Source organism: Bombus affinis, chromosome 4 (genome assembly GCF_024516045.1).
Source record: "Bombus affinis isolate iyBomAffi1 chromosome 4, iyBomAffi1.2, whole genome shotgun sequence".
NCBI lineage: Eukaryota > Metazoa > Arthropoda > Insecta > Hymenoptera > Apidae > Bombus > Bombus affinis.
This window is the reverse complement of record NC_066347.1, coordinates 2,285,171-2,302,458: the sequence shown is the minus strand read 5'-3', so window position 1 is coordinate 2,302,458 and position 17,288 is coordinate 2,285,171. Positions and strand designations below refer to the sequence as shown.

Below are 17,288 nucleotides of genomic sequence, written 5' to 3'. Positions count from 1 at the left end.
AAGCCCGGGGGATCTCGGCTTGTCAACGAAGATACGCGGCACATTAACGTTAATACCGTTACGATTTCTGTTGCTGCGTAACGTTTTGTTATTGCAAAACTGCTGGTCGAGGTACAAAGCCCCGCCTGGGGTCGATCTAAAGGGGTTTGCTTGCGAACTCGATTGGCCAGTGATATCGATGCGTTGCCGCGCGTCGTCCAATAGCGTCGCGACGCCGGGTTGCGCGGACGCCATGACCAGAAGCTGACTTTGCGGTACCCCGGCGCTGCCGTGGACGCCGTCAGGCGACGTCGACGACGTTCTCCGTCGCGTACCCCGCGCGCTACCGCTACCCACTCCGCTCGTAACCATATCTGGACTTAATTATTGGTGAGTGGTGGTTTATTCGTCATTTCTTTCTATGAAAAATTTACATTTTTCTTTGTGTAATCCTTGCTTTTTCACTAAACAATCGTGTGACGCGAGTAATGGTCGATCAGTTTTCGCATTTGTATCATTGCGATGGGGCGATTCGAAGATTCGGTGGTCTCCTCTCCATGACGTTTCTCCATAGTTTCGTGAAATGGTGGAGAAAGATGAAATTCAGTCGAGAAGGCGACGTTGTGATGTATCTCGGTGCGAAAAGTGAGGTGTTTCTGTCAGGAAATTGGTAAGACTAGAAATCTGTCTGATAGAGCTTTCAAGCTTCTCTGTGTCACCCGACAAAGTGATGATAACGTTTTTGATTTCCTTGGCTTACGGTGGATTTCATTGGCATTGGATTAAAATCTATGATTCATACATGTGTTTCCAAGTGATTTCCTACGGTGGAATTTGCTCGTGCGAGTGAAAGTGTACAAGGGATGATTCGGAATGAGTCGTGACTCTGCACGGATACAGCCGGGAGATTTGTGCAAGGCCGGATCGTGGAAATGTCAGGGATCCGAAAAAATATCACCGACTTTTTCGTATCGATCTGCCGAGGATATGCATCGAGCTCTGGCTTCATTTCATTCAACATTTTTCCTCCTTTTCCTGTGGATCTTCCAAATCCTAGTGAAGCTACTTTTTCATTTTGCAAAGACACTCGATGTAATAAAGTTTTTACTATTTTTACGAGAAGTTTCTAATAAACGTTCTGCACAGTTAACAATCTATCATTAAGAATTCAAATTTTATCTTTGTCAATAATTGGTTTTAATTATTGGCTGAAATTTTGTCGAAAATGTAGATAAAAGGCGAAATTTATATAGAAATTTCTTTCACCTTTTAGAATATTCAATGCTATATCTTTCGTTTTGTATATTCCGCTTATTTTACTTCATTATTTTAGCAACGGCATCTTTTCAACTCAGGTAGACAAATGCTAACTGTAGTTACAACCATTCTAATTTTTTTAATACTAAAGACACGTAAATCTAGAATAATCTGGATCATTTTCATAAATGAATAGCTAATTAACGAATAATCGATATTCGAACCAGTTCCGTACGACTGGCTCCTACAACAAGGAACGTCTCTCAAAAAGTATTTTGCCATTTTCTGTTAAGAATTCGTGGAAGAACCACATAAGAATATGCAACGAGTCCATTAAGTGAAATCGGCCGTTTCCATCTTCATCGTTCCACCCCAGCTCGTTAACACACGTGCTGTCCATTTTCTGCCTTTTGTCTGTCACGTGCCGTTTTAATATCCGCCATCCATTGTCCCTCGATACGTTTCTTTGTGATCGGCTCGATAGTGTGCCAACAATTTTTTCCTGTGCACATCCACGAAGGTAGAAGTCGTCTCTCTGATAGCAGTCGTGTCTCGATCGATCCGTTCTCTATAAAATTCTACAAAGGAGAATCATTTCCAAGCAACATTGCATGATAATCTCGATGTAAGGATATCGAAATCTATTTGTACTATTTTCAGTTACCAATTATATTCTCCCATGTCTCGAGTAACTTGATGTTAATCATTTAGATGTTAAGAATAATTCATTTTATTTTTGAAAGATTTTATAGTAATGAGAGATTTTTTAACTTGACTAAGACAATTATTGGTCTCTATTTCTGAATTCTTATATTTTACGAATCTTTTAATTCCATTTCCTATCGAACTTTGGTTTATGGTACAATTTGTGATATTTAAAAAGTAGTAAAATGTCCCTTTACTTGTTCGTCTAATAATAACTGATAGATTGTTAATTTGTTTCACTTTTTTGCAACCATACTGTCATTATGAAATAAAAAAGATTTATATTAGATACAGAATCATTTTTATCTAAACTCTCTTATTTTCTCCATTGTTTGTTATTTGGATGTATTAGTTTCTTTCTGTGTTGTTCATTTTATTGCGTTGTTATGGTTTAACGAGATTTCCGTCGTTGTAAGATTTTGCAGAAAAACATTTTATCTTTGGTACATGTAGCTTTATTTTATCAGAACTTTTAATATATCGCACGATGTTTGGACAAAGAACTGTAAGGAAAAATACGAGTTAGGAAGAGCGCGTTTCTTCTCGCATTTTTCTACCCTCTGAAGATGTTCCCCGGAGAGTTCGGGGATTAGGGTTGGAGAGACTGCCACTCCAAACAAACACCCCTACTACAGAGCTCCCCTTGCGTTTCGATATTGAGAACGAACGTTTCCACACAGACGTAGCTCGTACTTGGAAGAGAAAATGCGAAGGATGGTTTTAAAGATTTAAGCGTTCGACTGCTAAAATTGTTTGAACACCGATTAGTTGTTCGTACAAAATAGGAGATTGTAGCGGCATTCGTGCAATTTGGTCAATAAAATTAAAGAGAATATGTTCTTCTTAAATTGTTGTGATTTATTTTGTTATATATTTAATAAATAGGAAATTAACGAATGAACGAATGAATATTATTATCCTATTATTCTTTAGTAATGTTTAGTTATATGTTTAGAAATAGTATTCATTAATTAGAGAATTAAATGGAATTTTTATATCTATTGCAAAAATACTACAATATATTTTTAATATCTATTTCCATTGTTACTTTTAACTTATCTTCCACATTTGTCCTTCATACATCCAATCTAAATTGTATTATTATTCTTTTAACGTTTTTATTCGTATAAAATAAACAAGTAAACAATTAACGAATCTTATCAATTATTTGTATTTTATTACTTCTTTAAAAATGTTTTATTACATTGAAAAGATTTTTTCCTCCTAATCCTACGATCAAATATCACAAAAATTATTGAACTTGGCGAATAATATAATAAAGGTCCTATCATTTATCAATATACCTACAGAGGATAATAAAATATTAATTTTTATTATTCATTTACATTTAATTACATATATAATTTAAACAATTGTATTACATGCAAAAAAAATCATTTGTTAGAAGAACGTTCATTCAGTGATGTCTTTGATAATGATGGAATTTATGTTGGTGATTTATGATGGTTGATGTGCTTCAGGGGCTGCCAATTGCCAACGCGACCATTTGCAGCCTGAGAGCAACCCCAATAATTGGAAAATGTCCGGATTTGCGGCGGCGGGCCTCGTGGCCTTCGATTCCATCAAGTCCAAAGCATCGCAGAAACTTGCTGGGTAATGTCACGCATGCTCGTATACGACGTGTAAGAGACGAAAAATCGTTTAAAGGCTATATTTAGCCAATGTACATCTATATTTGACCATGCGCGTAATTAAACGCACATGTCCTACGCGAATTTCTAATTGCTCCCTGTTATGTAATCTGCCTTTTTTTTAGAATAATCTTGCGAACGAGTTTTCAATGTTTTAGTAATCTTAAGAAACGTAGGTTGCCAAAGCTGCATATAAAACACATTGAAGAATTGGAAATAGATTTTTACATTCTGGACCTTAGCTCTTCTCGTTTATAAATTGAAATGTTAATTAGTATGCGAAATGAAAAATGTATACTTATTATAGGCGATAAAAAGCTGTACGTAAAACGTGTCACTTGTGACTTTAGATTAAGAAGAAGTAATGCCGGCTACGAGGAATTCGAGATGCCCCGCGAGGGTAGCAAAGACAATAAGGGGTTCGAAGATGAGAGAGGATACAGTAGACAAGATTCGTTCGAATCACTCCCGGAACCTGAACGACCCCCATTGCGCCATATCGATACTTATTGCAAACCAGAATGTCCCTGCTTATCGAAAAGATACACCATCGCCACTTTGGCCTGTATAGGTGAATTTTTAAACATGCTTGTATTTTTCCATTTTATTTTATCGTATCTCTTAACCCTTTAGTGGTGCGCTAAAGTGACATAGAGTATAGAACAAATGATTTAGAAAATAATTATCTTCTTATTTTCAAAGTTTCTTGTAAGATTTCTGATAATAAATATAAAATATATATTGTCACTATCTTATAGGAAATATGTATCAATTTAAACTTATAGTAATACATATATTATTTGATGACTTATGCTATTCTTTCTTTCACTGTTAAAGGGTTAACATTTACTGTATTGTCTTTGAAAAAATGATATTATACGTTTAATAAAACTGATCGATATTTCCTTCAGGATTTATAATCTCATTCGGTATGAGGTGTAACATGGGAATGGCGAAGATGGCCATGAAGAATGCCACCGAAGATAACGCCAACCACACTCTCAGGTTCAACTGGACAATTGGCACAGAGAGCGCGCTGGACTCGTCCTTCTTCTGGGGTTACCTTGTGACTCAAGTACCAGGAGGATTCCTCGCCTCCCTGTACCCTGCGAACAAGATATTTGGGGCTGCAATTGCCATATCTTCGTTTTTAAATCTGTTGGTACCTGGCGCACTGAGCATCCATCCAATCGTCGATATGATTGTACAGGTCATAAAAGGATTAGTGGAGGTAAGATATTATTCTCATTGAAATAATAATAAGATATAATTGGATCTCGTCTAACACTGTCAGTGGCTTACGATCGTGAAAGTATTAAGATTATAGTTGAATTATTTCTTTGAGCGATTTTCACGACGAGTAATCCTTTCTCTGGCTAGGGTGTTACGTATCCAGCGTGTCACGGTATCTGGAAATATTGGGCACCACCGTTGGAAAGATCGCGTTTAGCGACATTGGCATTTTGCGGTTCTTACGCTGCTATGGTAATAGGAATGCCACTCTCGGGCCTTTTAACTTCGACCTTTGGCTGGGCAGCGTCCTTTTATTTCTATGGTACGTTAGAATTATGTTTTTTGAGTGGAAAGATGTTGAAGTGTTTATCCCTTTATCAGTCAAACTCTGTCAGTATATTCCATGTGTATAATCAATCAAAGAATGTTACGTGAGAAAAGATCATTTATGGTATAAAAAAAGCTGAATTTAAAGCTGTATTTGAAAAGTTGTAATAAAAATATGAAATACGAAGGAACAGTAATAGACGCGTGATTCCTATAATTAATAATCTGAATATACAGGTATTTGCGGATTGATTTGGTATTGTTTCTGGTTGTGGATGGCATTCGAGAAGCCATCGAAACACCCTTGTATTTCGGCACGTGAGTTGCGTTACATCGAAGATTCACTTGGCCAAGGACAATCGCAGTTACCTATGGCGATGCCAACATTCGCGACGACACCATGGCGAAAATTTCTGACGTCCATGCCAGTTTACGCGATTATCGTAGCTAATTTCTGCAGATCCTGGAACTTCTATCTTCTAGTGCTCTTTCAAGCTCGTTTTATGCACGAGGCTTTCGACATGCCTCTAGTTGAAGTGAGTTTCTCTCTTTCAAACTGTTAAATTTTAAGATGTTGAAGCTTAGCCGACTCTCGCACGTTTATTTGCTATAGAATTTAGAGATCCGTCACGTGTGAATATCAAGAACAAGAATAAATAAATTTTATTCCTAATAAATTATAGTAAATGAATTTTTACATTGTTAAATAAACTGACAGTAAGAGAGTCGAATAGTTATCTACATAGAACGTAGAAATTCGTCACATGTAAATATATTAAGAACGAAAATAAATAAATCATATTCGCTATGAATTTACATTAAATGAATTTCATTTGTTACAGACTGGTGTAATTGGCTCGCTCCCACATCTGTTGATGACGATGATCGTGCCTTGCGGAGGTCTGTTGGCTGATTACATTCGCAAACGTGGAATATTGTCAACAACAAACGTCAGGAAGCTGTTTAACTGTGGCGGTTTTGGTATGGAGGCTTTATTCTTCTTGGTGGTATCTCACGCAACCATGAAAAGAAATGGGACAGCGGCAATCTTCGCGCTAGCGTGCGGTGTCGCGTGCAGTGGTTTTGCCATTTCTGGTTTCAACGTAAACCATTTGGACATCGCTCCCAGATATGCCAGTATCTTGATGGGAATGTCGAATGGAATTGGAACGATAGCGGGTCTGTTAGTACCCTTCTTTGTAGACAACATCACAGAGAAGAAGGTATTGATTGTGCAAATTCTAAGTGTCCCTTATCAATCCTTGTACCGTATCAAACGAATTGTTTTATTTTTAATATCAGCATATAAAAATATTTACGAAATAATTATTGATCATTTATATGTTATTTCTTTATTGTCCTTGCTTTTCCTAACATCTTATTTCTTCTTTCAATTTCTTACTTTCTTTAAAATAAAGGAAATTTCATAGATATGATTATTTATAAAAGAATTAATATCATTGTTATTTTCGTGCGCTTTACAGGACGCTCAAAGTTGGAGAAACGTGTTTATCATAGCAGCGTGCGTGCACATATTCGGTGTAATATTTTATGGATTTTTTTGTTCCGGAGAGTTACAACCTTGGGCTGATCCTAATTTGGACGAGCAGAAGACTTTCGCTATGGATGAATTTGGACAAGCGAAACCACCTCTTCCTCCACCACCGAAGACTATGCAATCCGAATTCATAGTACGTATTATTTTGGTGTATTTATCCATTTTAGTATTAGCTCCTTGGCCTATAACCACGAGCGAGACTCGTGGTAAGGGATTTGTGCCATAAGCGAAAACCACGAGTCAGACTCGCGATAAAAAATTTTTGCCATAAAGGAACCCACGAGTCTGACGCGTGGTAATTTACAAATTGCTAATGATTCATTATCCACTTTGAAATAAATTGTTTTTGTTAACTGATCAATTGATCATGATTACGCCATATACGTCTTAAAAATAAATTAACGTTATTTATTATTTCACAATTCCTTTTGTAGCCCCTAAATATACATGTCATAAGAAGTATACATTTTGCGCCAGTTCGGGCACACGGCTGAACAAATGAATGGCACGGCGCGCGACCGAATTTCTTGTTTACTATGACTCGCGTGATAGGCAGATATCATGTAGGCCAAGGAATTAAATAAATATCATACGAATATACATATATTTGAAAGCTTAAATAGTCAATTGTTCTTCTCTCCATGTATCAATTGTTTTATTCTATGTATATTAAAAGTTGTCCATTTTTCTACTACAATTTCAAATATACACTTTTATTTTATTTTCTCGTGTATAGATTCTATATAAAATAATTTCATATTCATGGAGTAAATTTCCAATTCCTCTTTCTTTATATCGTTATTTCTGTATGTATATGAAGTAATATTTTTTCATTTCACAGAGACAACCATCGATGGGTGATGGTGCAGCAGACGATTGGAATAATTACGATCAACCACCAGCTGCGGATAACATATACGCTCAACAAGAAAAACCACCGGTGATAAGCTACGGATCAACGGAAACCAATAGCAACAATCCCTTCCATTCTACAAATCCCTTCGCCAGCGATGTAAACGCATCTCTGGTACAACCACCAGCGACGACCGATTACGCATACGACGTAACACAGCAGAATCAACAGTGGAATTAAATTCATCGATTCCCGAACAAATTGGACGGACGTAAGGATATCTGTTTAAGCTGACTGATCATTTAATCGATTATGTTTGTTTCATAACTGCGTCTAGTACTTCAATGAGTCCACTTGCTTACTGTTACTTATCATTGCAACGATGTGAATTTTGATAAAACATTTTCCACAGTAATTTCTCTTTGAATATTTTTCGGAGATTTCTTCTTTTAACAAGAGAATTACTTTCCTCTAGGATTAGATGCGAAGTATTTACATCGCTTCAACAAAAGTTGGTTACCCATTTTTTTCTAAAAATTGAGCAAACACACATTTAATTCTTTTACTGTAAAAAGGGTACATATATATAAATAGAATTTTTAAAACACATTAAATGCAATTACGGGTGACTTATCTTTTTTTTATTTAATGAATAAAAGCAGGAGGTTTAAGATACTTATGGAAAGATATAAAGTAAGCAACTGTTAAGAAATTGAAGTACTAGAGGCTTACTGAAAGAGCATAAAATAATTTCTTAATAACTTATGATGTTGAAACATCAATCGATACAGAATTACTGGCTTTGTATTCTCAATTGAAGTACAAGGAAATGTTCTCTTTCTGCAATACCTAAGAGTGCAGGGTATGGTGCTGTAAGTTGATGCACACGAATCGGGCAAACAAAATGTTTGAACGTAAAAAGAGGCTTGAGATATCCATAATAGAGTATCAAGATGTGTCGAAAACGACAGAGAAAGTGGATATCGAAATATCGTAAGATCTTTTAGGAAAACATTCAATCGAAAACAGAATTATAAGAAATCAAGAAGGAAACTTTCTACATTAATTATTTATCAGTATAACTTGCGAATGTCGAAATGAAACCAAGCTGACTATTTTATAAATCTGACATTGGCCTGCTGGTTATGTAAATCGTCCATTCGATAACCTTTGATGTAATCGCAAACGAAGAAGTGGACATGAGTGGCCTAATTGAGAAGCAACTCGAAGGTCGTAATAATCTTTTAAGAAAACATTTCAGCTATTGCTACTTATTTAAACTCTTACTATGGAACTAAAAAATTTATATGAGCATACCTATATGCAGACAATAAGCAACTGCCAAACCTTCGTAGACAATAATTTGATAATCAAAGACAATAATACTAAGAAGGTTTGGCGAAGTGACGGTGGAAAAATCAGTTCAGCACGATCGCTGAAACTTTTAGGTATTTTCTATGTTACTCTTCAGTTTGGCACTGGTAGCAGATAAGTCAGCGATGAGAAAGTTTAGAAACATAGCAATAAAAAAAAACCAATATTGAAAGTATTATGCTGATTGTCGAGAGTGAAAAACGAAGAATGGTATGCACGTCGCAGTTATGGCGCGTATTTTTGAAATAGTACAACCCGGTCCTCGATGATAAGCGAACGTACGGTAACTAGAACGAATTAATTATCGAAACGTCAATATTTTAACAGTGGGCTGGCGGGTTCTGTTAATTAATGCATTACTCGAGAACGCTGCTTCGTATAAGCGTTGCAACACGAGAAAGGCATTAATACGTTTATTCGGGTACAAGACGTATCATAGACGAGATTACGTTACTTAAGCCTTTCGAGTTTAAATGTAATACACAAAAACACGGATCCTAACGGAAACGTATCTGAAACGTATGAAAGTATTCATAAGAAAGTGATAAGATGAAAGTATTAGTATGTTAAGGCATTAAAGTACCGTAGGGCTCTATTTGTTGGGACCTGATCTCTTCGAGTGAATTCTCATCTTGTGCACCGACAAGAGGATCTTCCATAGAATTGACAGCTTCTTCAAACACGTATCTTCCTTCATTTTTTTACCGTTTCTCTTATTTGAAATTCAAATCATATTAATGATTTATCGTGATACTACAAGATACTATAATTCAAACTCTATTAATGCGAAGCACGTCATGTATTAAACGTAGTAGTATGTTCGAGTTGAAATACGTAATTAGCGTTTATACGGTGATTTTTCTGAGCGTAGAGCAGCACATTTTTAAATAGGCCACGGGTTTTTATGTGTCTACGTAAAACTTAAGGATGCAAAAATTGACAGGATATAGTATATAGAAATATAAAAATATAAAAATATGAAATATTCAAAGTAGAATACTCGTTATAATTTTTCAGAAACAAAACTTCTACTTACTTTCTGTTTCGTTAGTCGTGTCCATAAAGGTATAAGTCTGCATAAAAATCCGCAGTCCACTTATTAAACAGAAATGTTGAATCACTGGACGCTTAATATGAAACAAAGAAACAGAGGAGAGTCTATTTCTAACAACGAACAATTAACATAAAAGTCCATATACAGTTAAAGCTGGATCAATAGAATTCCGATACGATTACGATAATAGATATCAAGGATATCGTAGCTTTCAACGAAGGTAACCACCAAATATCCCATTGATGTTTAGATGATTTTACAGTGCGTGATGTACAGCGCGAAGATAATATCGTGTTTGAAGAAGCTAAGCAATTAAACTATCACAATTTAGAAATTCGTGAATATGTCAATATCGATATGTTATTCGAAGCTTCTGACGATACGTCGTAATGTTTCTTGAAAAATGGTGTATAGACGGTATCGAGATCCTGGAGTTATTCAGAACAACGGTGCCACGGTTCGGATACATCGAGTTCTACTGTACGTATTTGATGAAAGTATATCCATGAAAGTTCGAACGTCAGTTCGAGAATTAGGAACAAGTCGCGTTATTATACATTTGTCCTAGGTGTTTATACTTCATAATTGTTATACATACATAGTATTCACACATGGGCATTTACACGGTACACATGGGCATTCACACACATACACACATATACGTACAAAAGAGTATATATATATATATATTTCGTTACTATATTCGAACGTTGTTGGTGATTTTTCATCGCCGGTATCAGAGAGCAGAATATATACACGTTGAGGATGAGATAACATCCACTTTATTGCATTATTTCATGGTCGAGTCGTAACGATATAGATGTATACGTATACATATTCGTACGTTGAGAAACAATACGTGATACATGTACGGATATCGATCGATCGTTTGTCAAATTTTGATTAAGCAAGCAAACAATTAAGAAATGGTTATTGCCCTGTCGAAAGTAGGAAAAAGTATTCAGGATTGATATCACACGTGTAAATAAAATAAAAGTTTACGAAGGAAACATTGAAATCGAATTGTATCGTAACTGACTGAAATTATAGTAATATTACATATACATGAAATTATAATAATGGTATCCACATATCTATTAGTGAAAGCTCGTGGTATATAATTTTGAATTGGCTGATTAATATTTTCTTTCATCGTGCAGTAATAAAGTTTTGCAAGAAATAAATTTTTCGGAATTTTACAAAAAATACATGTATCAAGAACGATCGATCGATTCGCTATACACGTCAAACGTCGAATCACAAAATTACATGAAAGTACTACTATATACATACTTATATTATTCGAACAGCCCTCCTTTTCGTTGCCCGAGGATCCACGAGATTAGTCAATTTGCGCGATATCTATTTCTAAAAGAAATTATAGATACATAATATGAGATATATACGGATATTTACGAGTATATACATATATATGTAGCCGATATATATATATATATATATATATATATAATTCAACGCGCTAAATGATGATTAAGGTTAGGTATACATTTTCTCGGTCATGTGGTGTAATTAATATGATACACATACGCATATACACGTACGTATGGAGCCCATGTTGCAGCATATGATACTAATTGTAAGCTAATCGTACTAATCCTTTCGTATCAAAGTTTTTGTATGGTAATCGGAAATTTTTTTCTTTGTCAGATTGCATCAACATGTTGATAGAGATATCTAATTACAAAAAGTGGAGTAGTCATAACGATAGATTTTACTATAAGCTTTAGACGAATCAAGTTGACTTGGAAATTCTCATTTACTTTTTCACACTTTTAATAATTACTTGCTAATACATAATTACTTACTTCTTAGTGTGTCCATACATTTATAGCTATAATTTGCCAAGTCTTTGGAAACAAGCACGCGAAGAGATTTTAATAGAAAAGCAATGACTCTATAATTAATATAAATTTCGATATTTATAAAGGATGTGTAAATAATATAACATAACATTAATTGTTAAACTTAATGAATATATTATTACACAGTATATCATACGTTATATATAATACATATAAAATTATATTATTGTATTATTATATATACGCATATATATGTATGTATGTACATATCGTTGGGGTCAACGTGTATGGCGATCGATATAATTGAGCGTAATCGCAATAGACGAAATGCTTGCTGAAACGAATCGCAGATGTTAAGAAAAAAATGTGTTTTGAAAATCGCTAGAGATCTAAAGGCGAGCTGTGGAAAAATTTATTTTTTATTAGACGTTTCGCGGTGTCGACAATAATATCTTGTAATCTCATGCACTTGTTATGAAAACGCAACAAACTTAATAATGTTTCTATGCAATTTGTTATATACACGTTTTTTAAGGATTCCGGTTAACTCTTCGTTTATCTTTATGTAGGACAATAATTAAAAGAAATGGTAAAGATATGCTAAGACAATAAAAATGATTTTTCTACAAAATTTTAAAAATAAAGACCAATAATTATATTAAATAACAATGAAAGTATTTACCAATAATTTTTTAAATGATTTAATAAGCCATATTTTATTAGAATCTTTAAAGCAATTATACTATAATAAAATAAATTTAGTAACATTTTTTGCCTGATAAATAAAATTATATCGATAATAATTATATTATATAACAATGGAAGTATTCGCCTATAATTTACGAAATAATTTATTCAGCTATATTCTATTAGAATCGTTAAAAGAATTACATTACGATAAAATAAATTTAGTAAATTCGTAATAAAATTTCCTGTCTGCTAAATAAAATTACATCGACAATAATTATATTATGCAGCAATGAAAGTATATTTGTCTATAATTTTCGAAATAATTTAGTAAATCGTATTTAATTACAATCGTTAAAAAAAAAATACCACGAAAATAAATTGAATTTAGCAATATTTTCTGTCCTCTAAACAAAATTACATCAACAATACTTACTGATATATTTTATTAAATCATCGATTACTTACAGATTTTGATGCTACGGCTTACGCAAAACGAAGGGTTAACGATCGTTGCATAAACTTCTTTCATCGATTCGCGTTTTACCATACAGATATACATGCTTTCGATTGATTTACCCAATGGTAGTTGAACATCTTTCGAAATGCTAGCTTAGGAAAATTTCTTGTACGGGGAGGCTCTTTAGGGCCGTCATTGAGGCTTCCTCAAGCGATTTCGTATGTATGTTATGTTAGAACCGATGTGCTGCTGTAATAGTTTCTGCTGGGCGTAATATTACCGACAGTAACGACAGATAATAGCAGAGTCACGATTTACTTGCTCGGGAATAATCAGTATAATTACAAAAATGATGCAGATAATAATGGGAAACGTATTTTTGACTTGACGTTTCCGCGGTATCGTCTTCGGTCTGCGGTTTTTCCATTCGGTGAAAAGCCGGAAATTGAAACAACACGCGTTCCAACGAACTGCTGTTGCACGCGATGTTCGTGATTCGCCAATATGTTTGTCACTCGAACGTTGCGCCGAGCGGAACGATTCGTTGTTACGTTAACAGAAGAAAGTCGCGCGTCCGGTTAGCTTGGAAAAGGATGAAAGTATCGCGTTTCGCTTAACATTTTCGTAGCAAACAAGCTTGTTAGTTTGGTTTATGGCTAATAATATCTGCTTATATGCATAGATATATGGTAGGGTGGAGTCAAAGTTATCTCTTCTCTAAGAAATCAAAACGGCCAAATGACTATTTTTTGAACCAATATTTAACTATTAAGAGCACTTGGAACAGAGATTGTAAATAAAACGACAGCACGTATATATATTGAGAAATGATGTAATTTATTTTATAAAATGACATGGAACTTTATATAAAAACCGGAGAATGTTGAAATAGCGGGCTATTGAAATGTTGAAGAGGCGAATAGCGAATGGACTACGCTATTGTGACAATACATGTGCGATGGAGATTATGCGGAAAACAGAAGTAACAGAGGATATGAAAGACCAAGATAGTCACAACTGAAATAACGAGACTGTTAAGATATAGAAAAATTGGAACAATGAAATTTAATATACGTAGTTTATTGAGATTATGAATTACGGAAATATGAAGATTCCGGAAACAACGTAATCACAAAAATAAAGAAACAATTAAAGGAAATAATTATTAAAAGATATTCAAACTGAGCTGAATGAAAGATACGAACAAAAATTTTGTTCGGATAATTATATATTATATAAACGTATATAATCATTGTGACTCTGCTCTGCCAGCAATGGTCTAGTCATATACATATAATCATCGTTTTATTTGAAAAAATCGTGGCTCGCATAATTCAGTGCTGCATCAGATATTATATACGCTATTGTATCGAAGTAGTAACAGGCCTAACTTGTATCCATGTTATTCCATTGTCAGAATCAAAAGGTGGGGTTGAACTCGAAATATACATTAACTATAATCACTACGACGATACGTAGGATAAGTTCTAATGCTGTTCGAACAATAATACTGATATATTTATATGAATATATAGCTCCGATAATAATTTTACGACAATAAAGAGAAAAGAAAAATACGGGGTGGGCCGATCGTAGCGTACTAATGCATCGAATGTGAAGGGAACCAATCGTCTCTGGATCAAATTACATTGTTAAAAATCGAATCCCATCGGATAGAATTGCTGCACTATTTATGAAATACTATGATGGTAAAACCTTTAAATATCGCGCACGCTTTTCTCGGTGCACCCTGTATCGTTTTAAATAACAATTAGCTTTACATATATGTGTAATCGAGAGTACCGTCTATACGATATTAAACGACGAATAAGAGAAAATCGAACGTTTCACTTATCCGTGAAAACGATTATATTTCGCCTATGTTTGTGCATTGACAGACAAATATGCTAAAGGTTTTCAATCAGCGAATATTCATAAATATCGGACAAACGAATAATGCATTGTCAGAGTTATATAGCTACTACGATACATTATGCAAGGATATTTGTTATCAATGATAGATATAACGCTGTTAAGTTCAATATACATAAGTTTTTATAACATTCTTATATAGACTTTGAACAATGCTGCTGAATAACGCTAATGCATTTTTGAGTTTGTGCTGTTTGATAGGATGTTTTATGAGGAGACATAAAACAGTAAGCTGCAAAGTCATTATTATTTAAAATACAGATCTTTCTGATGAAAGAAAAATGTAAGAGGCGGGTAGCCATATTTTAATAACAGCGAATGTATTAAATGATTTCGCAATGAAAGATCTTTTGATCAACATAGATGTAATTGTTAATTTTTGCACTATGTTTATAGCTTCTTCAAGTGATTTTCAATACATTCGTAAATGCTTTTCGTTATCAGTATGTTGTAAGTTAGTATAACTGACTGTTTTATTATTCACGTTACGTATATCGTTATATTTTTCAACAATTTTAACAAATACTTAATGTTTTCTTAACCCTTTACATTAGATTGGTTTGTAGCAATGTTGATGATGTGTAAATTGTCATTTGGTTGTCTTTTCACCGATAAAATACGGAGAAAGGAAACTGTATAAATAATATCGTAGATATTAGTAATATTTTTGTTTCCGAAATAAAAATTTTGATCTCGAAAGCTGCACTGGAAAATAGTATTGGAATCGCTGATTAATCCAGGAAAATTAACAACTGTTTTATATGTTATCAATAGAGAATTGATTACAAGCTGAAAATTATAATTTTCACGATAGTGAAATGACAAAAATATCTTACGAGTACATCATGAAACCGCTGGTATCACGTAGTAACATATGTCATCATGTTCATTAGAAGCATTTAACATTTACTTTGTCACCCACGAAGATAGAGAAATTATAAAAATAAATTATAAATTGCTGTCAAAAATTACATGTCTGTCCTCAGATGTCATAAGAATATTCATGCAAAAATTATTCAATGTCGAGGTATTGCAGATGTAATTTTTAATCTATTGCTTCGATAGATAACTATTTTCTCTGAAAACGGTTTAAAAAAACGTGTGTAAGAGATTGATTATGGGTGTCCGACGAGTTTGCTACGCTATTGTTTCCGGGCGCAATTGTATATGGCGTGAAGTTTAGAAAATGCTTGAAATGTACATTATCTATTCATAAACATGAAAGAAAGTATTACCTTGTCGTCTTAACGAAAAGTAAATTAAATTGTAACGTATAGTATTGAAAGAACCATATGAAATTAATTATACAAATATAACAAAAAATATATATAAATTAAATAAATATATATATACATACATATACAAATATACATTACATGTATATACCATGTGTAACGTGTTACATGTTCTGTACACATATAATACGTGTCGTTATATGTACATTTTTTAGGTACATAATTCAGATAGTGTCAAGCTACATCTATCGATCTTGTTTTGCGAGAAAGAGAAATTTCACTTATTAAATGTCGACAATAAATGGAGGAAGCTCGCAAATATAGTAAAGCATATATTGTAAGGGCAATAAAGTAGGTATGCTTTAAAAATATGTATGTCGATACTGTGCGAGATTTTGACGTGATATCCTCGTGCTTTTGACTTATTCGAGTAAAAGAGGGGCTCTGAAAATATTGCTATATTATTAATATTTATTAATTCACGCTGTATGTTGAGAATATTAGCGTTAAAAGTTTCTAACGTTTTAAGGTACGAAAATGTTTTAGACTTAAAACGGGTGAAAGTTAAAATTTGTTAAATTAAAGTCTTCTTTCTTCAATTTTTGTTAAATATAGTTTGTATTAATATAGTCAGAATTATTATATTATTTAGAATGTCAGAATTGTGTATTATAATCGTTACATGTATTACCAAGAAGATTATTGTTTTCAGCAAGCACGAGCGTTTCACGAAGAAATACTTAAGTTTCAATCGTACTAAGCTTCTTGTGGCTTTACGTATGAATGTAGGTTTACTAATAATTCCTTGTTATTATGTTTTATGTCTGTAAAATGTCTAAATTAAATCCTTTCTGTGTGTATGTGATCTGCCGAGAAAATTGTTTTATGTTACGTGAAATAATTTATCGCTCTATAAATTACATAGAATAGAAGCGTATGTACCGCATTATTCAAATGATGGCGAATGAAAGCAATTGTTTGTGTTCTTTAGTCAAAATAATGTTTGGAAAAAATGAGCCTGTTCTATCTGTTGTTAGAATATTCTTTGTATTCATTTCGAATCCATATACATTTCTGTCATAATCATCGATACTGTTAAACTAAACCTTGAAAGTAAAATTATTACGAGGGATATCTTCACGTTTATAAATGTTGTGAA

At 33.7% G+C, this 17,288-nt stretch overlaps 1 protein-coding gene across 2 annotated transcripts; it reads left to right on the top strand.

Moving 5' to 3' along the window:
• Positions 1-239: 239 nt before the first annotated feature.
• LOC126915280 (vesicular glutamate transporter 1) lies at positions 240-14,663 on the top strand. Of its 2 annotated transcripts, none has more exons than XM_050719823.1 (9): positions 240-369; positions 3,423-3,555; positions 3,944-4,164; positions 4,505-4,824; positions 4,974-5,148; positions 5,391-5,689; positions 5,996-6,376; positions 6,638-6,844; positions 7,553-14,663. In XM_050719823.1, exons 2-9 carry the CDS (start codon positions 3,482-3,484, stop codon positions 7,802-7,804), a joined length of 1,929 nt encoding a protein of 642 aa, XP_050575780.1. In that variant the 5' UTR covers positions 240-369; positions 3,423-3,481; the 3' UTR covers positions 7,805-14,663. The 2 variants fall into 2 exon arrangements, with proteins under 2 accessions (XP_050575780.1, XP_050575781.1); XM_050719824.1 differs by lacking the exon at positions 240-369 and adding an exon at positions 407-649.
• The last annotated feature ends 2,625 nt before the right edge of the window (positions 14,664-17,288 follow it).